The sequence below is a fragment of the Salarias fasciatus genome, chromosome 5, assembly GCF_902148845.1.
Source record: "Salarias fasciatus chromosome 5, fSalaFa1.1, whole genome shotgun sequence".
NCBI lineage: Eukaryota > Metazoa > Chordata > Actinopteri > Blenniiformes > Blenniidae > Salarias > Salarias fasciatus.
In genome coordinates this window covers 23966308-23986197 of record NC_043749.1, presented here as the reverse complement: position 1 = coordinate 23986197, position 19890 = coordinate 23966308, and the positions used below count along the sequence as shown (strand labels likewise).

Below are 19890 nucleotides of genomic sequence, written 5' to 3'. Positions count from 1 at the left end.
AGAAGCTTAATCCTTTTACACGCTGCTCAACCATCTGGAAGAGCAAATTCCATGCGGCTGGTTTGACTGAAACTTTGACAAATTCACAAGTTTTACTAGTCTGGTTTAAGTTACAAGTATTGGACCTGTTCAGAGAGTCTATTTATATCACAGACGGTCTTGGCGTAATTCAAAAGACTGCCTCTACTTAAAAGATCCATGTTTTCCTTTCAATGAACACAGTCTTGTCTAAAAGACTATTGTACTTTTGAGAGCTCTTCAAACGCTGAGGTCTGAGAAGAAGAAAGTGAAACACTTATTCCACTGGGTGGCGCTCTACACCTCTCCCTCCAGCGGCCTAATTACGAGCCAAGGCATTTCATAAACATGTGACGCAAAGACTCATCACACATTTCTGCAGCACGTCGCGCTCCCCCGCAGAGACAAAGCGTCTCGTGCACAGAGCTGTCACTCACTGAGACAGCACCGCCGCGCGCCTCTGCTCGCCGCCTCGGAGTGCGCATCCAGCGGAGACTGCGGAGGAATGAGTCTGGCACGGCGCCCACTGCAGTCCGCACATCACTCTCCGCAAATCACGCCTCGCTGCTCCCGGCTCTAATTGGCTCCCCGGAAAACCGCCGCGTGCGGCTCACCTGATTTAATTGGACTATCGCGACAAGTGGCACGTGTGACGTCATTGCGACTGGTACTTGTAAAGTGGCACGGAGGGGCACAGCGGAGGGTTCTTTTTTTTTTCTTTTACGCGCGAGCCCTGATTGAGCACCTGCGAGGACTGCAGCAGCAGCAGCAGGAGAAGAAGAAGAAGAAGAAGCGCGGAGACGTGAAGGAGCGGAGGAACAGGCCCTCCTCAAGACCCAGCTCAGCTCAGGCGTCTCAGCCCGAGGACGGATGCAGGACGGAGGGTTTGTGAGCGCGCGGGCATGGGCCACTCAGTGCGACCTGAACTGTAGTGCAAGACCGCAGATCATTCCCATTCTCGTCTGAGCTGGACTCTTGACTTTTCACGCGTGGATTTGGAAGAAAAGTGAGGCACGGGGCTGTTCTGCAGCTGCTCCGTCGTTGCTGTTTCTACTCCGGCAGCATCAGATCTGAACCCATCTTTAATACATTTCTTTGCGCAAGCGGTCGGTGCGCCCCAGAGCCTTCGGATCATGGGTTGTACGGTGAGCGCCGAGGATAAAGCTGCCGCGGAGAGGTCAAAGATGATCGACAAAAACCTCCGAGAGGATGGAGAGAAGGCGGCCAGAGAAGTGAAATTGCTTTTATTGGGTGAGTCAAAACAGCCAACTCCTGCTCTGGTTATATGAACGCAGAAAATGGTGACATGATGGACTCAATCAGTTTTTTATGATGTTCTATTAAATGCACAACACTAAGTGATTTAGTATGATCTGACCATAATCTTCAAACTGTAAAAATATCATGTGTGAGAGTTAATTGTCTGTTAATTGTTTTAGGATGAAATCATGAAACATACACACACTTGTGTAAATGTTTGGTCTCTCAGCCAAGTTGAAACACAGTAAGCTTGTTTTTAATTAGTCAACATAATTTTCCACATATTTGGAGATAATTCAGATATCATTAAGGTCAACACGCTGCACAGAGTCTCAGAGCTCCAGGCTGGCAATTTTCCCAGAAAGCTCACTTCAACATTTTGAACCTGCGATTCAGGACTAAACATCAACACTGTAGGTCTACAGCTCTGATCTTTAACACACAACATCTCAAAATCTCCTCTATGGATGGGAACTAAGTAATTCTCACTTGCTGGCGAGCAAGTAAGAAAAAAATAGATTCTTCTAGCTTGAAAACACAGCCTTTGCTTACTCAGTCTGCCTGCTTGCAGGCCTACACACACACACACACACACACAGTTCTCACTTCCCTCCTATCTGTTTGAGCTGTCTTTGTTTACTGTGTGTGATGGAGACGGGGCGGTGGAGGTAGGCAGGTGGGACTGGGAGTGTGTCGTCTTGCTGTGACAAGCTGTTAACGGAGTACAGGATCCAGCAAAGTGCTGAGGAGCTGCAGGGCGCCTACTTAAAAGTTGTGATAACTAAAGGTTTAATGACACACACACACACATGCTGTGGTTACCCTCCCATCATCACTCTTAGAATGGTTCCTGTTGACACAAACTGATGGAATGAAGACACTCCTGACGGCATGCCCACGCCTTAACTCGCTGTAGCGTTTGTTCCATGTGTCCTTCATCTTCAGTCCAGTGCTGCTGCAGGAGAACGCCACTGCTGCTCAGATCTGTCGGATCCCCATGTCTGACCTTTCTGCACTGCTGTAAATCGATGGCTGGCTCCCTCTTGTTTGATTTTTCATGTCTGCCCCTCTTGGGCCATTCTTACACACACACACACACACACACACACACACACACACACACACACACACACACACACACACACACACGGTAATATAGCTGCTCTTTCAGAAGTACAACACTGTGGCAGTTGACTGATTTGCACTGTGAATGACAGAAGTTGAAGCATCTAGCTTAGCATTAGAATATCTTAGTAAAGAGAAAATCCTAGCAGGATCACAGGTCCCACCTATATTCCCAAGGGCATTTTGGCATGTGACAGACACCAAGTCTTGCAAATTAAATGAGTCATTTCAAATGACGATAAATAAATTTTGCTATGTGCTGGAACTTGCTTAACCAGCTGATCTAGGAAGGAGTTGTATTGTGAAGTTATGACCAGTCCTCCAAATACTACCACATGTTTGTTATGCAGTATCTCAATTACAGAAAGTGATTTTTATAATGGCTGCTTCGTGTCTCTGGTTTATACTGGAGCATTTCTACACTGTTTACAAAAAGTGAGGGATGTTTGGCTTCCAGATGAAATTTATGGGAAATATAAGAAGTTCAAGCCTCTACACGGGGCTCAGCTGATCATTGAGGTTTTCTTTGGGATTCAGGTCTGGAGAAAGTGCAGGTCACTGCATTTGAGGTACCCCAGTCTGCAGCAGCCATGAAGCTTTGGCATCCATAAAGGCTAAATTAGGCCTGTGTTGCTGCACGGGCAGAATGACTGTATTAATGTTGTTCTGCAGGTAGCATTGACTCGTCACTGATTAGACACTCCTGTCCAGACTGTAGCTGCACTCCAAAGGCTCGTCTGGCGACGTCAGCGGCTGATGCTTCGAGCCTCCTCGACATCTCCAACATCGTTGGCTCTCATTTCTGCTTAGGGTGACTGGACTTCAATGAGAGAACAGTACTGAGGCCCACTGGTCCCTCATCCATCCCTTCAACCTGCTGATGACACTCTGCCGCTCTCGGCTCAGTGACCACTTCCCTCTGAGAACTTCCTGTTTGAAGCCTCTCGATGGAGCGGTACTGCAGATCACCTGTTAGCTGTGGGTTTTGTCTCATGACGTGAACAGCGTGACGAGGAGGACTGTTCAAATAGGAAACGTATCGGTCCGTTCATGGTTCAAACACCCGCTGTGATGCTAGCAGTTAAGCTCCTTGTTGGAGAACGGCAAGTTGTGCCAGAAGTACTGAAGCTTTGCTCCCCCATCGGTCATCACGGTGAAGCCAGACATCTGCAGCCGCAGCAGCCTTCAGATCAGTGGATACTTTCCCAGTTTTGACTAAAAAGTGTTGATCTGAGCAGAACTGTCCAAGAATCGGAAATAAAGATTCAACAGTGATTTTAAAAAGAGGAGATGTCTGAATGCTTGCGCTACCTTTTGATGTCTGATGTTGGAGAAAACATAATTTTATAAGATGTCCAGAGGCATCATGGCTGGTAGATTTTTACTTACTTTTGGTTGTTTATGAGAACATCTTGTCGGCCAGATGCTGTGAGTTTCAGCTCAATATGAACAATTTTACACTTTTCTAAAAGAAGCAAACAAGGTGAAAAGGTCAAATCGGTGTCTGGTATTTTACTTGTGTTTTCTTTGAGCAGCTCCAGGCTAGCAGCTTCTCTCTGCTTTCTAGTTTTTACATTTAGCTGAGAAAGTTGGCATCAAGTGCAGAACAATGAGATGCTTAAATCTTCTGACCAATATCTTGCTCATACCTTGTCTCTTTTTCTGTTAGTCTGTGATAAACCATCTCAGTTATTGTTTTTTTGTGATAATTGTATTTTTTTTGATGAACATTCTCTGTTGTTTGACAGTTAGTTGACCATTTCTTCATGACTGCTGCACTCAGAACCTCTGCAAAACCTTTTAAAAGAAAAGGTTTTGCTCAAAGAGAAACAGCCTTAATGTAGGGGATGCTGCTGCTTGTGGACTTTTATCTCTAATGAAAATAATTTCTCAGTATTGGATTCAAGAAGCCACGTGTTTCAATTCACACTGAATTTAGAAGAATGAAAGAATCATTATCTTTTTTCTATCGTTACATGTTCTGCATGAAGGCATTTGTCTGAAGCATCTGCTGCGTCGGCATAAATCGCCATAATGGGAACTGAAACACAGGTGCACCGAGAAACCTGCTATTTAATGTTAAATTCCCAGCCTTACTTTTAATTCTGAAGAGGACCCAGTGGTTAGAGATCCAGATTTGTTCTGGCTGACAGGATGAGTCACTTGACAGCAGCTACTGAAGCATAACCGAGTGTGTATCAAACATTTTTTAATGGCTTCTTGTCATTTCACCAAGTTCTTCTCTTTCATGTACTTCATCTTTAATTCTCAGGGAAATAAAAAGCTTGTTTCTCAGTTTATTATCTCCCAGAATGAGTGAGTCCTTTCATCACCTGGGATCTTGTTTCAGTCACAAAGTTCAGAATGGACCAAAGACCCACCTAGTGCTGGATTCAGAGGACTCTGGGTGTGGAGTCAGAAGTTATGTGGGGAACTCGACCCGACACTGACGAACAGTTAATGAAGATGTTGCCAGACACAAAGAGCTTTCGTATGTCATGTCAGTGGTTGAGCTAAAAATGGGTCCGCAGGAAACAATTCTCACACCACTTTCACTGCTCGAACAAAAGATTTCACCGTGTTGCACCATCCTGAAGACCGGCCTCAGTAAGTGACTGTCTGACTGGATGCTACGTCTTTATTTGAACCTTGAACAGAAACCAGTGTTACATAAATCTTTCTGATTTTGCAAAAAGCCAAAATCAGAGCTGATTCTCGTCTACAGCTTCTGTTTTCATCATTTTGCAGGTGTGTCCAGCCCATGCTGTGGAGTTTTGGCTAAAGCTTTAGTCCAGACTAAATGTTTTTTCTAAAGTGATGCTTGCTTGATAGAAATGCCGTACAAGCACAGAGTCCATCATTAGTGCCGCACTTTCCTTTAATGTTTTCCCAGCCTTTGTTTGGGAGAATATGGGATTTCTGCTCCCAGAAGCAGGCGCAGTGTTTGCTGTGATAGGTGCCGGCAGTTCTTTTTAGACTTTTTAGCTTCTGCCAAACAAAGAGATAATTCATTTGCCTCTGTAATTTGAGAGGTGAAACTCGGGGCAAATGAAGTCAGGGAGGCACTCGGTGTTGCTGTGAAGCCTCACGAGATTATCTAATCTGAGCTGTGGAGGCTGAACGATGAGAAAACTCCATTAAGAAAGATTATGGCAAGTAAACAAAACCAAAACTGTTTAAGTACAGAGGACTCAAATGAGGTTAGGAGAAGTAAGGATTCTTCAGCTCTGGGGGAAATTACACCATTATTTAGGTATTGACCAGTCAGAGATGATTCATCGAGGCAGATAACGTTACAGTTGCAGAAGTACGGGACATGAAAGTGGAAACGCCGCAGCCGAGTGTCGGCCTGTCGTCTTTCACCAAACACAATATTCAGCTGAAAAACACAATGGGAGAAGTTATGCATCTAATTAAATTCAGCCTCGCTGTTCCTCAGTGTTTGCTTTCAACCACAACAGATCATTTTGTCGTGTATGCAGTCGTATCTATTACCAGTAAATTCATTACATCAATAAAATCTCACATTCAAAGTGTTTTACATGGTTACTGATGAGTCAGCGGAGCAGCTCCTCTTTGCTTCACAATCATTCATTTATTTGTTTTTTTTACAACCTTATTCTTTTGAAATATCCTCAGATCTGCATCCACTGCAGCTCGTCTCCGATTCCCTCCTCAGGCAGACAATAATAACAGAGCTTCACAGACGTTACTCACGGCTCGTGACAGAGAGACGGGATCAGGGTGAGACTGTCCGTCCAGAGATGACAGCTTCACAGCTACCCACACTCTGAGAGAATATACTTATGAGCTGTTAGTCATGTCTCTGGTGGATACCACTAAGTCCTCAGTAAATGCATGTGCATTTACTGAAGGTGCTGAACCAGCAAGAAATTAATCCAGGCTGCAGTCGCACACAGGATACATCTTCCACTTTGATATAGATTTTGCGTCTTGGTAAAGCTAATACCTCACGGCTGAGTGAAAAACGCTTTGATTTGTGTTTATATGAACAATGACTCTGGCTAAGGGAGCACCGAGGCCATTTTTTTTTTTTTTTAAATCCTAAGACTGGATGAGGGGTTCCAGGTCCTGTGGATGTCTGTGTTTGATAAATTGAGAAGTGAGCTGTGGATATTTCCTGAGGCAGGATGGTGGTTTTAGGTTTGGTATTTGTGGAAGTGAGAATTCGACTCATTTATTCAGGCCGGCGTTTTTGACAGCTGTTGCAAAATGACATTTTCTATCTGAAGAATTGAACCTCTTAATTATTTCACAACTATAGAAATTTTTACTTTTCAGCTACATGAAAACTGCAAAATGGCGCTGCAGTTTCAGGTGACATTTTGAGTTCAGCGCATATTTGAAAGAGTAAAATCATGAACATCATCTACTTTAATAACGGTGCTATTTCCCTGTCAGGTGATTGATTTTTTTTTTTGAGTCCCACATTTTGTGAAATATTCTTACTTTATTCCCTTTCAAAATTCTGTCACTTGGACATTTTCTGCAGCCCTACCACAAAACCTTTAAACGGGCTGGCTGAAACATTGTGGTTGAGTGAATCTTTGACGTGTAAGTGGTGAAAATACACGCATGAAGGTGACTGACTTGTTTGCAAGGACAGATTTTGGCTTTGGTTCTCTTGAACATGCTGTAAGTTTATGACAATTTATGATTTAATGACTTATCGCACACAAGATGTTTGAATTGTTTTGTAGTTTCAACTTTGCCTGCTGTCTGGTGAAGCGGCTCATTCTGCAGCCTGGTTGCACAGAAATGTAACGTTAGTGTAATTCGCTGGAGGAGGCGGAGGAGGCAGTCATCGTGACGCCAAATCTAAGCCGGAGTACAATAATGGGCAAATCGCTTTGGTTTATCAAAAGGGAAAAGCTAAAAGTAACAGTCATTAAGTGAAATACCCAGATTTCAAAGTATTAGAAACAGATGTCCCACAGAGCCGCTGCTGTATTAGAGTCTTATGCTTTAATCAAATATTTATTCTGAACACTTTATTTGGAGCAATCTCTAAACTGATCTGAGCTCATACATTTCCACTGACATGCTGTATACGTTTCCAGAAATGGTCAGAATAAAATATGCAATTCTATTTTTTTTTTTTTTTTTTGCCTTCTGCTTCTGTTTCCCACTGAATTGTGTTGAACTCAAGTATTTAGAAAAGTGGTGTCAATATTTTGCAGCTTTCTGTATCTTAACTCGGGTCCCAGTTCAGGTATTTCACAAATCATGAACATATTTAACCTCTGTCAATACAGACTTCATGACTGAACTCTTCTATTGAATTGCATCACATATTTTTCACACACTTTGATTCATTTAGAATATTTCGTCTGCAGAGTTGGATGCTTTTTGCCTTTTTATTGGATTTTCCCCACAATTTCTCCTTCTATTCTTTGACATTGTGCAGAGGAGATTAAATCAAGATAAAGTCCTCAGGTCTTTTCTGCTATTTTAAAGTAATTTGAATTGTAATTTTAATTTTTTTGTTATTACAGAAGAATGTATTTTTCTAAGGACTTTATGGGAGGTCGTTATCATTTTCTTTTGAGTCATAAGGGGCTTTTCAGAAGAAAATGCATTTAATCGCCGTATTCAGCCCAGTTGACAGTTAACCCCATTTCAAGGGAGCATCTCTCATCTCTCTCCTGGTGCAGGTGACAAATCAGGTTTTCCCTCATCTTTCATTCTTTTAATCTCATTTCCATTATCACCCTCATTTATAATTTACAACGCTTCTTTCATGGCTCTGTTCCTCGCTGGCCTCGTCTTCCCTGTGAAAGGTGACGGTTTGCTTCAGCAAGGAGAAAGAGGAGTTTCCAGTTGCACTGGGTCAACATCAGTCCACATGTTGAAATTGCTTCCAGCCAGTGAGAGAACTGACCATCTCTTCATCCGTCCGCTTTCCACACAGGTTTATATTTGATAAACTAAATTTTATTTTAACCTCAGTGGGACCTCCAGGGTGAATTATTTAACGGGTAAATTAGCTTTGGACTGTGGAGGGAAACTGTTGAGAACACACACACAGGAATAACATGCAGAAGCTGTACAGGAGGAGGTCTAAACCCTAAACCCGGGCTCCACCCGGGGGCCTTCTCACTCGGGCCAGTCGCTCTTATTTTCAAGCTTTTAATTCGTCCTGTTTACAATTATCATCCTTTTTTTTTCTAAAAAGTCAAACATGCAAACTGTGGCATGAAAGATGGATGATGTGGTAAAGTTTAATTTAAATGAAGAGGGCCATAAGTGGCATTCGCACGCCAGCTGCAGAGGCTGAACTGGTAAACGGCGTGCTGACACAGCTTTTCTGGGCAGCGTTCCCTCGGGAGACGATTTTCAGCTCCGTCTACAGAGAGGCATGAGTAAGTAAGTAATTGCACTAGGAAAAGATGTAGGAACACTTTAAAGGGCAGTGGGCCACAGGAAATGTATCGAGATCAGATTTGATGTACGAGTCTCTGTGTAAGCATTCTTGTGCTCATTATTGGCTTTTTTGCTCTTTTTTTTTTTTTTTTTTTTGTACATTGAAAATCGCTCCCTCTCGCTCTCTCTCTCTTGCTCTCCGTTATTCTCTCTTTTCGTCTCTCTGCAGCATCAGGATATTGCAGTCATCTATCATTTACAAGCTGCTGAACGTGCTACATGAGATCGATAATTGAGAACCGTAATGTTTCTAATCCTGTTTTTTTACTTATATTTAGCAGATCTGAATGAAACGATGTTTTTGATATATTGGTAGTTGTTGTTTCTGTCCATCTGAAATCCCCATTTTATTTATAGAAGGTATTAAGAAAAGACTCTAAATTTGATGCTGAAGGATTATATCAAAGGACCGGCATGTTCCTGAAACACGAAACTCAGTTTCAATATTTTAAATAATGACATTATATCTTTGCTGCTTTCCAAATTAATCTTAGAATAAAATCTGCATGGATTAGAGGTCTTTTCTCAGAGACACGAATAAACAGTCAAGCCTGATTATAAAAGGAAAGAACACAGTGACTCCATCTCTCCTTCTGCCCAAGAACTATTTTAGAGGGAAATGCTCGCTGCAAGACGGGCAACAAAATGCTGCTTTGCTCTGCTCAGCAGATATGAATGTCCAGGTCGTTTGACGGTATTTCCAATCGGTGGCCACGAACGCCGAGTTCTTCTGTATAGATTTTCTTTTATAGATCGTCTTTCACTTGATTCCTGGAATAACTAATAACTCTCCTCCTCCACACATTCTTAAAATACACAACGGTAGTTTTCTTGGAGACCAAAGGACATCTCTGTTGTCCAGCAGGTTAGCAGTTGTTCTCGGTGTATTAATTTAGTTAACGGTTTTACTGCAAACCTCAATATTTATAAAGACAGAGTAGGTGAGGGAACATAAAATGCGCCGCTGCCAAGCCTCCTGCAAACTGGGGTTCAAATCGTCCGTTCTGTTGATCACTGGTCGTGCTGCTCCACTCCAGGGTGGATCTTCTCGCTGTTACCTGATATCATCTGGTTTTCTATGACAATCTGAAAACGGCACAAATCGAGCCACTCATGTGTGAGCCCATATCGGATCTGTATCTGGTATTTTTCAATCCACCCTTGGTCTGAAAAAACAGGCGACAGTGTATTTGATTCTGAAATCATTGAAGTGAGCTGAAGTATCAAGAGATTTTCATGTGTTTTTTATTTTAAGTAAGACTTTCAGTAACGGTACAAGTTATGTCGGCTATTCACAACATAACTCTTCCACAGTGACCTTTCTCTACTCTAGTATAAAGGTTAACGTTCTGACGCAGCAGAACAAATAACTGTCTGACTTTGGAGTTAAGAACACAAGACATAAATGTTGCAAAGCCCTGAGAAAAGAAATCAGTTTATTTTCTCTTAATGCCCCTGTGTGAAAAGCAACAGAGATAACCAGGAAAATAAAGCATCTGTGTTTTATCATCGTGCCCAGTGTATATGTGGTTTTAAATCGCAGTAAATAAAATGTTTATGTATTGTTCTGCTGTTAAACACTTGATTCCCAATATATATCACTATAGATATCAGTGCTGCTGTTTTCTGTGCAGCCATCTGTTGTTTCAGGTCCTGTGCAGTGAAGGAATCCGGTATCATTTATACTTGAAAAATAGTTGTTAGTGTCCATCCATTTATCTTTGATACTGCTTTATCCAATTCTCAGAAACTATCGCACTGAAAGTTGCAAGCTTTTTAGATTCCCTATGAACTTAAGGCTCATGTTTTTCACAGCGGGAGGAAACTGGAGTATCCTGGGGATCCATGCGACCTGCACAGAAAGACCTGGCTTTGAACCCACAACACTTTCACTGTGATTATAGAGTGTGAACCGCTACACCACCGCCTGCTGTTAATGCACGAGCGTTTCGGTCCACAAGTTGCATGTTTGACACTGCTCTAACACCAGATTACTCACACTGGTAGTTTTTGAAATGTTGTGTTCATCCAGGACCTGGAAACTGTCATTACAGTGTGGCGAGAGCGCCCAGCGTGTGAATGCAGCTAAAAAAGCTTGTGTCAGTGATTTGAGATGAACCAGTCTGGTCTCTCTTCCTCTTTAAGTTGTTGCTATTTGTTATATTCAGACAGAATGGTCAACTTTGAAATTAGCAGTGATCATTTTCTGCTTCACATTTGAATGTCAACTCAGTGATTTCTATTCTTGAGACAGAAAATTTTAAATAAAAAGTGCAAAAATGAACAGATTGAACAAACATTTCAGTTTTGTCTGGTTTAGGATGAAAAATAACAGTTTATCCTTGTGTCAAAAACGAATGATGCATAAAACTAAGTTTTCCATGTGATTTTATGCTGAAACACACAAAAAAAAAAGATTAAATGTGTCTGATAAAGATAAAGTGTTGAATTCCTCATTTTTCTTTCAGGATTAAGGACAAAAATCACACAGCACCACCTGTTGTGACCCAAATATTTCTTGCAACCTCAGGGCATCATTAGCTTCTTTGCAAAACTTTTCAGAGTTTTTGAAAGTTCCTTGAAATCTTTTTTAAAATATTAATGCTGTAACAAACGGGTGTGTGTCCTCGCAGCACTGCTCACGAAGCTCTCCGTCTAAAGATACAACTCGATTAGATCGCGTGAAGTATCTTTCATTTTCGATAAATTATGAATTCTCCGTTATTTCCATATTTGTAGAGTTTTAGCAGCGTAAATTCTGCTGTGTGTCTCGGTTTTCCAGCCGCGCTCCTGTCAGCACTTCTTCATCCTGTCAGTTACCAGCTCAGCTGGAAAACCAGGCAGCCGCAAATACACATTAAGCATCACCAGAAGAAATGTGAAAATTGCTACTTGAGGAACTGTGGAGGCGAAAAAAAAAAAAAAAAAAAAGAAGAAACCTGGAAGAAGGTGAATGCTGGAGCGAAGCCAGAATCGGGGAGTCATTTGTGGATTTTCACTAATAGAACCAGAAAAATCAATAGATAAACGGAGACAACGTGTTTCCTAGTTCTGTGATCCTTGTACAGGACAAATGTTCCTCTGCAAAGAATCCCAGTAACATATAGTACAGCTTGGAAAGGGGTGTGCATCTTCTTTCTGCTTCAGACACACACCTCAGTGCAGCTGGAATTTACTTTATTAGAAGATTTTGCGTGTTGGTGCACAGTGATCCGTAAGTTTCACAAGGTAAAGGTGTCCAAAGGAAAAGGCCAGGGCAAAACTCAAAAACTAGCGATTATCCGGAATCCAGACGCCAGATTAGACGAGGTAAGACTGGCAGGAAAGGCAGGACACGACTTCCGTGACTCACCAGACAAGCTGTCGCTGACAAACACACAGTAAACCGCTTACAGACAGACAGAGAGAGACAAGGTGTCCACATCCGAGAGGAGGGAGGCTGATGAGCAGGATGTGAGACACGCAAAGCCACCAGTGATGCAACAATTATCGGGAAACGATAACTTGATCCGATCATGAGCTAAAGGCTCCTCTATGCCGTCCTGTGAGTTTATCACCCGGAGCACTGGGGTTTAATTCGGCTTAGTACAATAGCAACTTTGACTTCCTCTCTGAGTCCTGAGAAGAGTAAAGTCATTGAAACTCGTCCAGTCTCCTTTGTTTCTCTTAGAAAACCTCTAATGGGAGTGACCACCACCGTTCACAACTGGTTTATATAGGAAATAACGACTGAAGCACACTGCTGGAACTCTAAAGATTTTGCTCTCGATAAGCAGAATTGTCTCCTGGGAGAAGACGTCCCCAGACCTGCCTGAGCAAAGTCCACCGTCTGACAGTGTCCAGAAAGCCTCGGGGAAGCACTGTAATGTCATTGTGCATGCCATCTGTGTACGATGCTGTAGTTGCCTTCAGAGGATGAATAATTGAAGTAAACTGAGGATGTACGTGCAGGGAGGAAGTTCAGTACAGACGGAGATGGATCATGTGGTCACAGTGCAGCGTTTTACCTCTTTGATGGTCTGCGTCTTGGTAATCTGCTACTGTTGTGAAGCGCTGGCGCTTCTTTTTTTAAAGGCTGTGCAGTTTTCTGGTTGTTAGTCGCCGCAGTCACGTTGTGCGGTGTGGTCAGACTCTGGACATTTCTGAAACAGTCAGAGGATTCTCTCTGTTTGTTTGTGGTCACATAGCCATGACAACAGCCATCAACAAACTCCTCACTGTACGGCATAAAACCACAGATTTTAAGCCACGGCAAAAGACATCGTCAGGATCATTGTTTCTGGGACAATGCAAAATTGCAGCATGTTCTTCTCTTTAAAAAGATATTAAGATGCATAAGTTGACCGGTTTGACTTTAAAGAACTTATTACAGAAGATATTACGCATGTTATAGTTCAGGGAGACCAGACATGTTTAACAGTTAAAACCCTGGATTGATAGAGTAATATTGTATGATCTGATTATAACATGAAACATTTAACAGTTAAAACGTGATTTCACCACGTGACGCCCAACACAGATCATCAGCTGTCCTGTCCAGCAGAGGTCAAAAGTCACGTTAGTTGTGGTTACATAAAACTCCTCACTGGACTTGACTGGATACATTCCTGCTCATAAGATAATGACGGGTTTAAAATGACTTCTATGAATGCAGATGGTATTCAGTCAGCCAGTTCTGTCAGAAATGCTCATAAAATTTATCCACTCAGGCATTATTTTCATGTGACCTTTTGATGAGGGTGACCAGGACCTGCTTAATACATATTTATCAACTGGTATTCTGATGATTTACTATCTTTACAACATAAAGTGTTATCTACTTCTCCAAATGATATGTAAAATGAAATGTTCATTCGTTGTGTAAGTTGTTTGGAAGTTCTGGTGTTAGACCTGTTTTAGTGAAGTTGAACATTATTCAGTGGACTGTAACCAAATAGGCCTAAAAAGTCAAATATTCAGCTTGAGACAGTAATATTGGTTCAGAGAAAGATTTCCATGTTTTTCTTTCAAATTGCATGCGGTGGAGCCATTGGCATTTCTTGTTTTGCTTAAAAAAAAATCGGACTCAAGACTAATTACTGACACACATGCAGACTTCCATTCTCTTTATCACCAGATGTGATTCATATAAGGTTTAATATGCTCTGAGGCTTTTCTTCATTCATGCTGAAGTTGAATAATCTCAGTTGTTGTAATGAGAGCAGTCATATGCTATCTGCACACCTGCTGGACCTCCCTGCAGAAGGTTCATTAGTCTGCTGATGTGTTTCAAGCCTTTGTTTGATGTTACAGCATTTAGGAGAGATTACAGTCTTCTGTTTCAGAGTAAAATTACATGAGATGCTTGTTTTCAGAAAAAATATAGATTAAAGGAGTCTGAATGTGTGACCTGGCCAAAGCCATATTACATGTGCAGCAACGAATTGCCTCACATGTCAATCTGGGATTTCACTCGGCAAATCCGTTTGGGGAAGGAGGGACTTGCTGTAGAACTCTTTGCGTTCATTGGACAGAAGGACACAGTGCACCCGCCTAACCATGTTTGGTTTCAGCCAATCACTGCAAAGAAAAAAGCTCTTGCTGATCGTTTTACTAAGACGCAATAGAGGATTCATCCAAAACAGATTTAATCGCTGTCGGGATATCCATTGTTTTCGCTAGCCATGCTAATATTTTTAGCAGTCCGCCGCTTCCTGCTTCCGTCAAAGCTTCATGTCCCGCCCTAAACGACGCGTGATTGGTCCAACCGAAAAAATCCAGATCCCGAGCACATAGGCACGAGCGGTACAAGATGGATTCTCGTGGCGTGTGAGAACAAATACTGCGAGAATTCAGCTTGCTGGCAAGGTTACTGAATGTGCATGGCCTTGATGATATCAGTTTTAAAGAAACAAAGCAGTTTCTACAGGAAAATGATTGATTTGTTTTATTGCAGAGACTCATTCAAGATTGATACAAACTGGTTAATTAGTTTTTATTAGAGTTCTTTTTCTTGTATTTGAAAACACTTCAGTCAGGAATGTTTTCTCTCCTGTACCAGTATTTGTGCTCACTGACTAGTATTTACCGCTCAGGAAAGATAATGATGAACTGAAAGTTGTCAAAATGTCAAAACTATTCATCCAGCAGAGCACTTTGTGGATTGTTGTCTTTGAAATGTGATCATTGCCTGAGGATTGCTTCAGTATTAGTTTAGATTTTTACTCTTGAGACAAAGCAAATATTAGAGAAAAAAAAGAAAAAAGTTGTTGCTGCCGCTTAATAGCTCTTCTTTTTCAACTGGAATGTTATTTAGCCTGGTTAGCGTAGCGTGTGTGTTCTGTGTTTGCTCTGTCAGGCTCTGATGACCTGACTAAGGTGTATCCAGTTTTTTTTTTTTACCTGCGATGGTTGTGATTTCCTTTCTCACAATATTTTGAATAAAGTAGATGAATGGATGAATGTCTCGACTTCTCTGTAAACATGAAGGTGACGGATCTTGGACGTACGATTAGATAGCAGCTCCCTGTGCACATGCAGCAGAAGCACAATCATTTCTCTGCAGAAAGGCGAAACACGCCAACTTGTTAATGTGTTGTGATGATGATAATAATGTGTTAAGGATTTTAGTTTTGGTGAGTCAGTGTGGTATTGTAACTATGGCAACCATTCCAGCTCATACATATGCAGTCGTCTCTCCCTCGGCTCCGCCGGGCTCCATGTTTTTAGACCGGTATTTCAGACGTGTTTTCCTGTGTTCCTCGGAAGCAGCCCGCCCTCCCGTCTCTCTCCCGGGCTCTCAGGCATCGGAGGTCAGCCGTAATGAAGCAGCTGCCCAGCTGCTGCGACACCCGGCAGGCCTGTAGGCACAATGGGAAGGCAGGAAGAATGATGCTACGAACAAATTAGGGGAGAAACTGTTTGTGTTGGCTTATGAAGAATGACCGCACAACAGAGGATAATAAATCGTGTTGATACGTAAAGGTGACCTTTGATAAATTACACGAGCCTTTTCTTCAACTGAAAAAAATAATTCAGCACGCCGTCTCACATTTTAGTGCAGCTCTGCTGCCCACCTGCATGTTTCACATTTAAAGATACCTATTTTCCCATCAAGCCGTCATGAGTCACGGCTGTTTTTCAGATTTTAGGCGCAAACCAGCATCACAAAAAAAAAAAAGAAGTCATTTCCAGGAAGAGGTAGCCTGAGCACAAAGCGTACCTTCCTCACCCTGACAATCTGGTGTGCCAGCACAGTGCTGCATGGTTTTACATCCTGTCAAAGCCTCCAGCAGCTGCCCGGCACTCCTGGCGCTTCATCTGTTTACTGACGTATGTGTGAGTGTATGGAGGAGACGCCGACGCGCTGCTATACAGAAACACCGAGAGGACGACTGCTGGGCAAACACCAGCTGTGATGGTGCGATAGGCGTGGAATCGCTGTCCTGCTGCACTGAATCCGATTCATTTGATTAGACGAGAGGATGTTTGTAGCGCCATCATGGCGGTCTGTGCTTCCTCCATAAGCAAAGTGTTAATCATTTGAACTTGACCATAAACATTGAGGCAGTCCTCAATCCCACATGTGAGTTATGACTTTCTTTGAAAATTGTCCATTTGTTGGATTGACTGATGTTGTTTTTCTGAATACAGAGAAGCCTTAATTTAATTATGCTAAATACTGCCCAGATGTCAATATAAAACAAAAGCTCATTTCCAAAGTGAATACTAAAAGCTTCTTTCCAACACAATAGATTCTCCTGTTCAGTATTTTATACTTAGACAAAAGTAAATTGACCAGTACTTCCCTTAACTGTTTACTTCTCATAGCAACCATTAATGCGTATTGGCTTGTTGGTTGTTCAGGCTTTAGTCTGGATTGGTTTCGATTTACGTTGTCGATTGTAAAAGACTGAAACCTGCTTGAGTTCGTTCTCGTGGCACACTTTGTGTTTTGAAATATGGCGGACATGAACCCAAACAGCTCTCAGACTGCAGATCCTGGAGGTTTCCATTCGCTGACCGGTCTTCTCGTTGTTACGTTTGCAGAAACATCTTCCTCTTTGATCACTCTTGCTTCCTCCTCTGTATCGAGTCGGTTAGTCAGATTATCCTTTCGGTTTCGGTGGAAAGCCTCCGCATGTCAAGTGTTGTAACGAGTGATCAATACCCATTCACGTGATTGGCACAATTAATAGAAACTCTGGTAAGCTCAAGTGCGTATTGATTTAGTCTCTTCTGTGATTGGTGTTTGTCCGGGGTGATATCTGATTCTTCCAAATGTCTGTCACCTGTGAAACGGATAACCAGCTCAGCTGACGGTGACAATCTCCATTTCCTCTCTGCAGGAGAGCCGGTTTGTTAAAAGTATGAAGTGTTTTAATGTTCACACTTTCTGTGGCCATATTACGAGAAGCAATCTCTTTTTTTATGTCTTCATCGATCTCTTCTTTGTCTTCTTTTCTTTCTCATTTTCTCCTTCGTCTTCTTTGTTGTCTTACGTTGTTCTTGGTATTTGTCCTCTTCTACCTTTTCTTTAAATTCCCCTCAGCGTCTTTGTTTCCCACGTTTGATCAATGGATGCGGAGACACAGCGATATCTTGTAAATTGATTTACCTTGTAAAGGTAAATTAAGATGGTGTGAACTGAATATTAATGTGCTGTGAAGATTTCTTTTGAAGGTTGAATGAACAAACATTTTTGCTTCCTACATGAGTGTTTTATTCACTTTAGGTCGCTTTAGATCACTTCAAATCACTCTGCCTTCAAATGTGTAAATACTGTATATCTGATTTTAATAAAGTTAGTTTTTCTATAGATTTATCACCATAAATTCTAACTTATTTCTATTGATTCTTTAGATTTTAAAATGAGGAATGTTTTGTGTGCTAAATTTTAGTTTGAATGTTGATCTGGTTACTCAAAAACCTGTTTTTGTTCTTGTGTGAGCTGCTGAATTGTTGAACTTCCCTCAAGGTTGATAAAGTATCTAACTCTACGTAGCTCGTTTGGTTCACTAAAAAGTCGCAAAGGAGCACAATATGAAAGGACCGATGTTACAGCCTCACTGAGAGAAAAGTACTTCTTGATGTTCTGCTGCTGCAACAAGCAGGTCAGTGCTGCGCTGAAAAGCTCCTCCTCAAAAGTCAGAACCCAGTGAAAAAACACCCACAACGATATAATATTGGCACATACACCTCTTTACACCTCTGACTTCACGTTACTGCGGTGTAATAATTTTAATATATTTTGCACTTGGTACCATGAAGCCCGGAGTGGCTGTATTATTTAAAGATAAGAGGAGAAGCGGCTTGTGTTTTTCAGAGGGAAATAAATTGGAGGGAAAAACTGCCCTTGTTGCAAAGCACATGTCTTGTTTGCTAAGAAGCAGGATGTGTTGTCTGTGGCGACTAAAACGGCGATATTGGAAAGGTACAAGGCAGTCAAGAGCAGTGCCGGTGCCATCCACCCACTGCCTACAGACATCCATTTAAAACAGGATGGTCGATGGTGCTGAAGGATGCGCTGCCTTCTAAAAGGATTAAAAGCAGAGAAGTGCTCGCTTCTGTTATTAGAATTCCTTAATGAAGTGTGTCCCTGCAGCGGCGGTCCTATAAAAGCTTCGCGTTCCTCTGAAGGCAGCGGGGATCGATTGCGTCACGCTCATCTGCACGTCATCCTCCAGTTGTTGTTCGTCTTACGCACTCGGTAAACAGTTGCGGGTTTGTGTGTGTCCGCATTGTCGTCTGCTCGTCACATTTATAAGTTTTTCCTCTTTTTTTTTTTTTAAACTTCACTCTGAGTAGGTGCTTCCTCTGGAAACGCAGCAGACATTCTTCTCTGCAGAGCGAAGCAGTGAAGCTCCGCTGCTTCCTGCACGGCTGATGACCTACTTTTCCACTTGAGGCGATAACATGCTGCTGCACTGTATCCAGCCATGTAAAATTCCTGCGCCGTCCTCTCCTCTGCATGTGAAAAAGCTTTGTGTGGTGGCCGGGGAGCGGCTGGCCCGGTTCTGTGTAACACCTGGGCCACCAGGTCTGGATTTTAGACCGTCTAATGAAACCTGCAGGTTCTCCAAACAAACTGAATCCGTTTGGCTCGGTCCGCCAGTAGAATAGAGTGAAGTGTCTTCGTATATAAATCTCAAGAATCAAGTATTGAAAGGAGGCTGATTGATGAATGGATGTGCACAGTTCTCAAATAAACTGTATCATGAGGTTCCCAGCTACGGAGGGAAATGAACTTCTTTAGTGTACAGATGTGAGATTTTCTAGAAAAGCATTGAGACACACACATTTACATGGAGCGACGCTTCCGTTTCCTCCTACAGAGCAAACAGTGTGTTTGAGGTCGGAGTACCGTGTGTTTGTAGGAGCTTTAATCAGTGCAGCATTGTTTTTGACATATTAGTCACAGGTGTTGCTTTGGGGGCTTTCTACCGATAATTATGCAGCATTATTTATTTCTCGGCCAGCAGAGCAGTGCTCTAGAGGTCACTGGTGAGGATTATTGCATCGCATGATGTCCGGTGTACCGAGGAACTGTGGATGTTTCACGTCTAATCTTGTCCTCAGAAACGAAGCCAGTTAGTGATGCGAGATAAGCTCATCACATGGTTGATATTCAGCACTTACCAGGTAACGTATGGATGGATGAAGGAAAACATGTCACTGTTGGAAACACGGGAGGAAGGAATAAATCAGTCTGAATCAAGTCGCATCTTTTTTTTTTTTTTTTTTATGCGATTGTTAACACAATACATTTTATAATAATTGCAACCTATAATTGGTTTCTAAATATGGACTGGATTTTAAAGTAAAAATACTCTTGACCAGCAACATATACTTATTTGAGTGGATCTATGTTGAACACATAGAACAAGAATCGAACTGCACTTATAAATGTGTTAAGTAAGGAAGCGGCGTCCATCACGGGGCCGCCTGTGTCAGTCAGACGCCTTGGCTCACCGCGACGGGGCTTTAAATAGCTGCAGCATCATTGTTGTGCATTCTGCTCAGTGTCATCAACACCCGGAGGAGATTAACCTTTAAATGGCTGTA

The 19890-nt window shown here is 42.2% G+C and overlaps 1 protein-coding gene across 2 annotated transcripts in view; it reads left to right on the top strand.

Moving 5' to 3' along the window:
- The first annotated feature begins 784 nt into the window (after window positions 1–784).
- Window positions 785–19890, top strand: part of gnai2b (guanine nucleotide binding protein (G protein), alpha inhibiting activity polypeptide 2b) — a 41050-nt gene continuing 21944 nt past the window's right edge. Inside the window, exon 1 of one of the 2 annotated variants that reach the window (XM_030091437.1) lies at window positions 785–1269. In XM_030091437.1, the coding sequence (XP_029947297.1) occupies window positions 1152–1269 (118 nt within the window). In that variant the 5' untranslated portion in view covers window positions 785–1151. The remainder of the gene's footprint in view (window positions 1270–19890) is intronic. The other variant, XM_030091436.1, reaches the window with a different exon arrangement.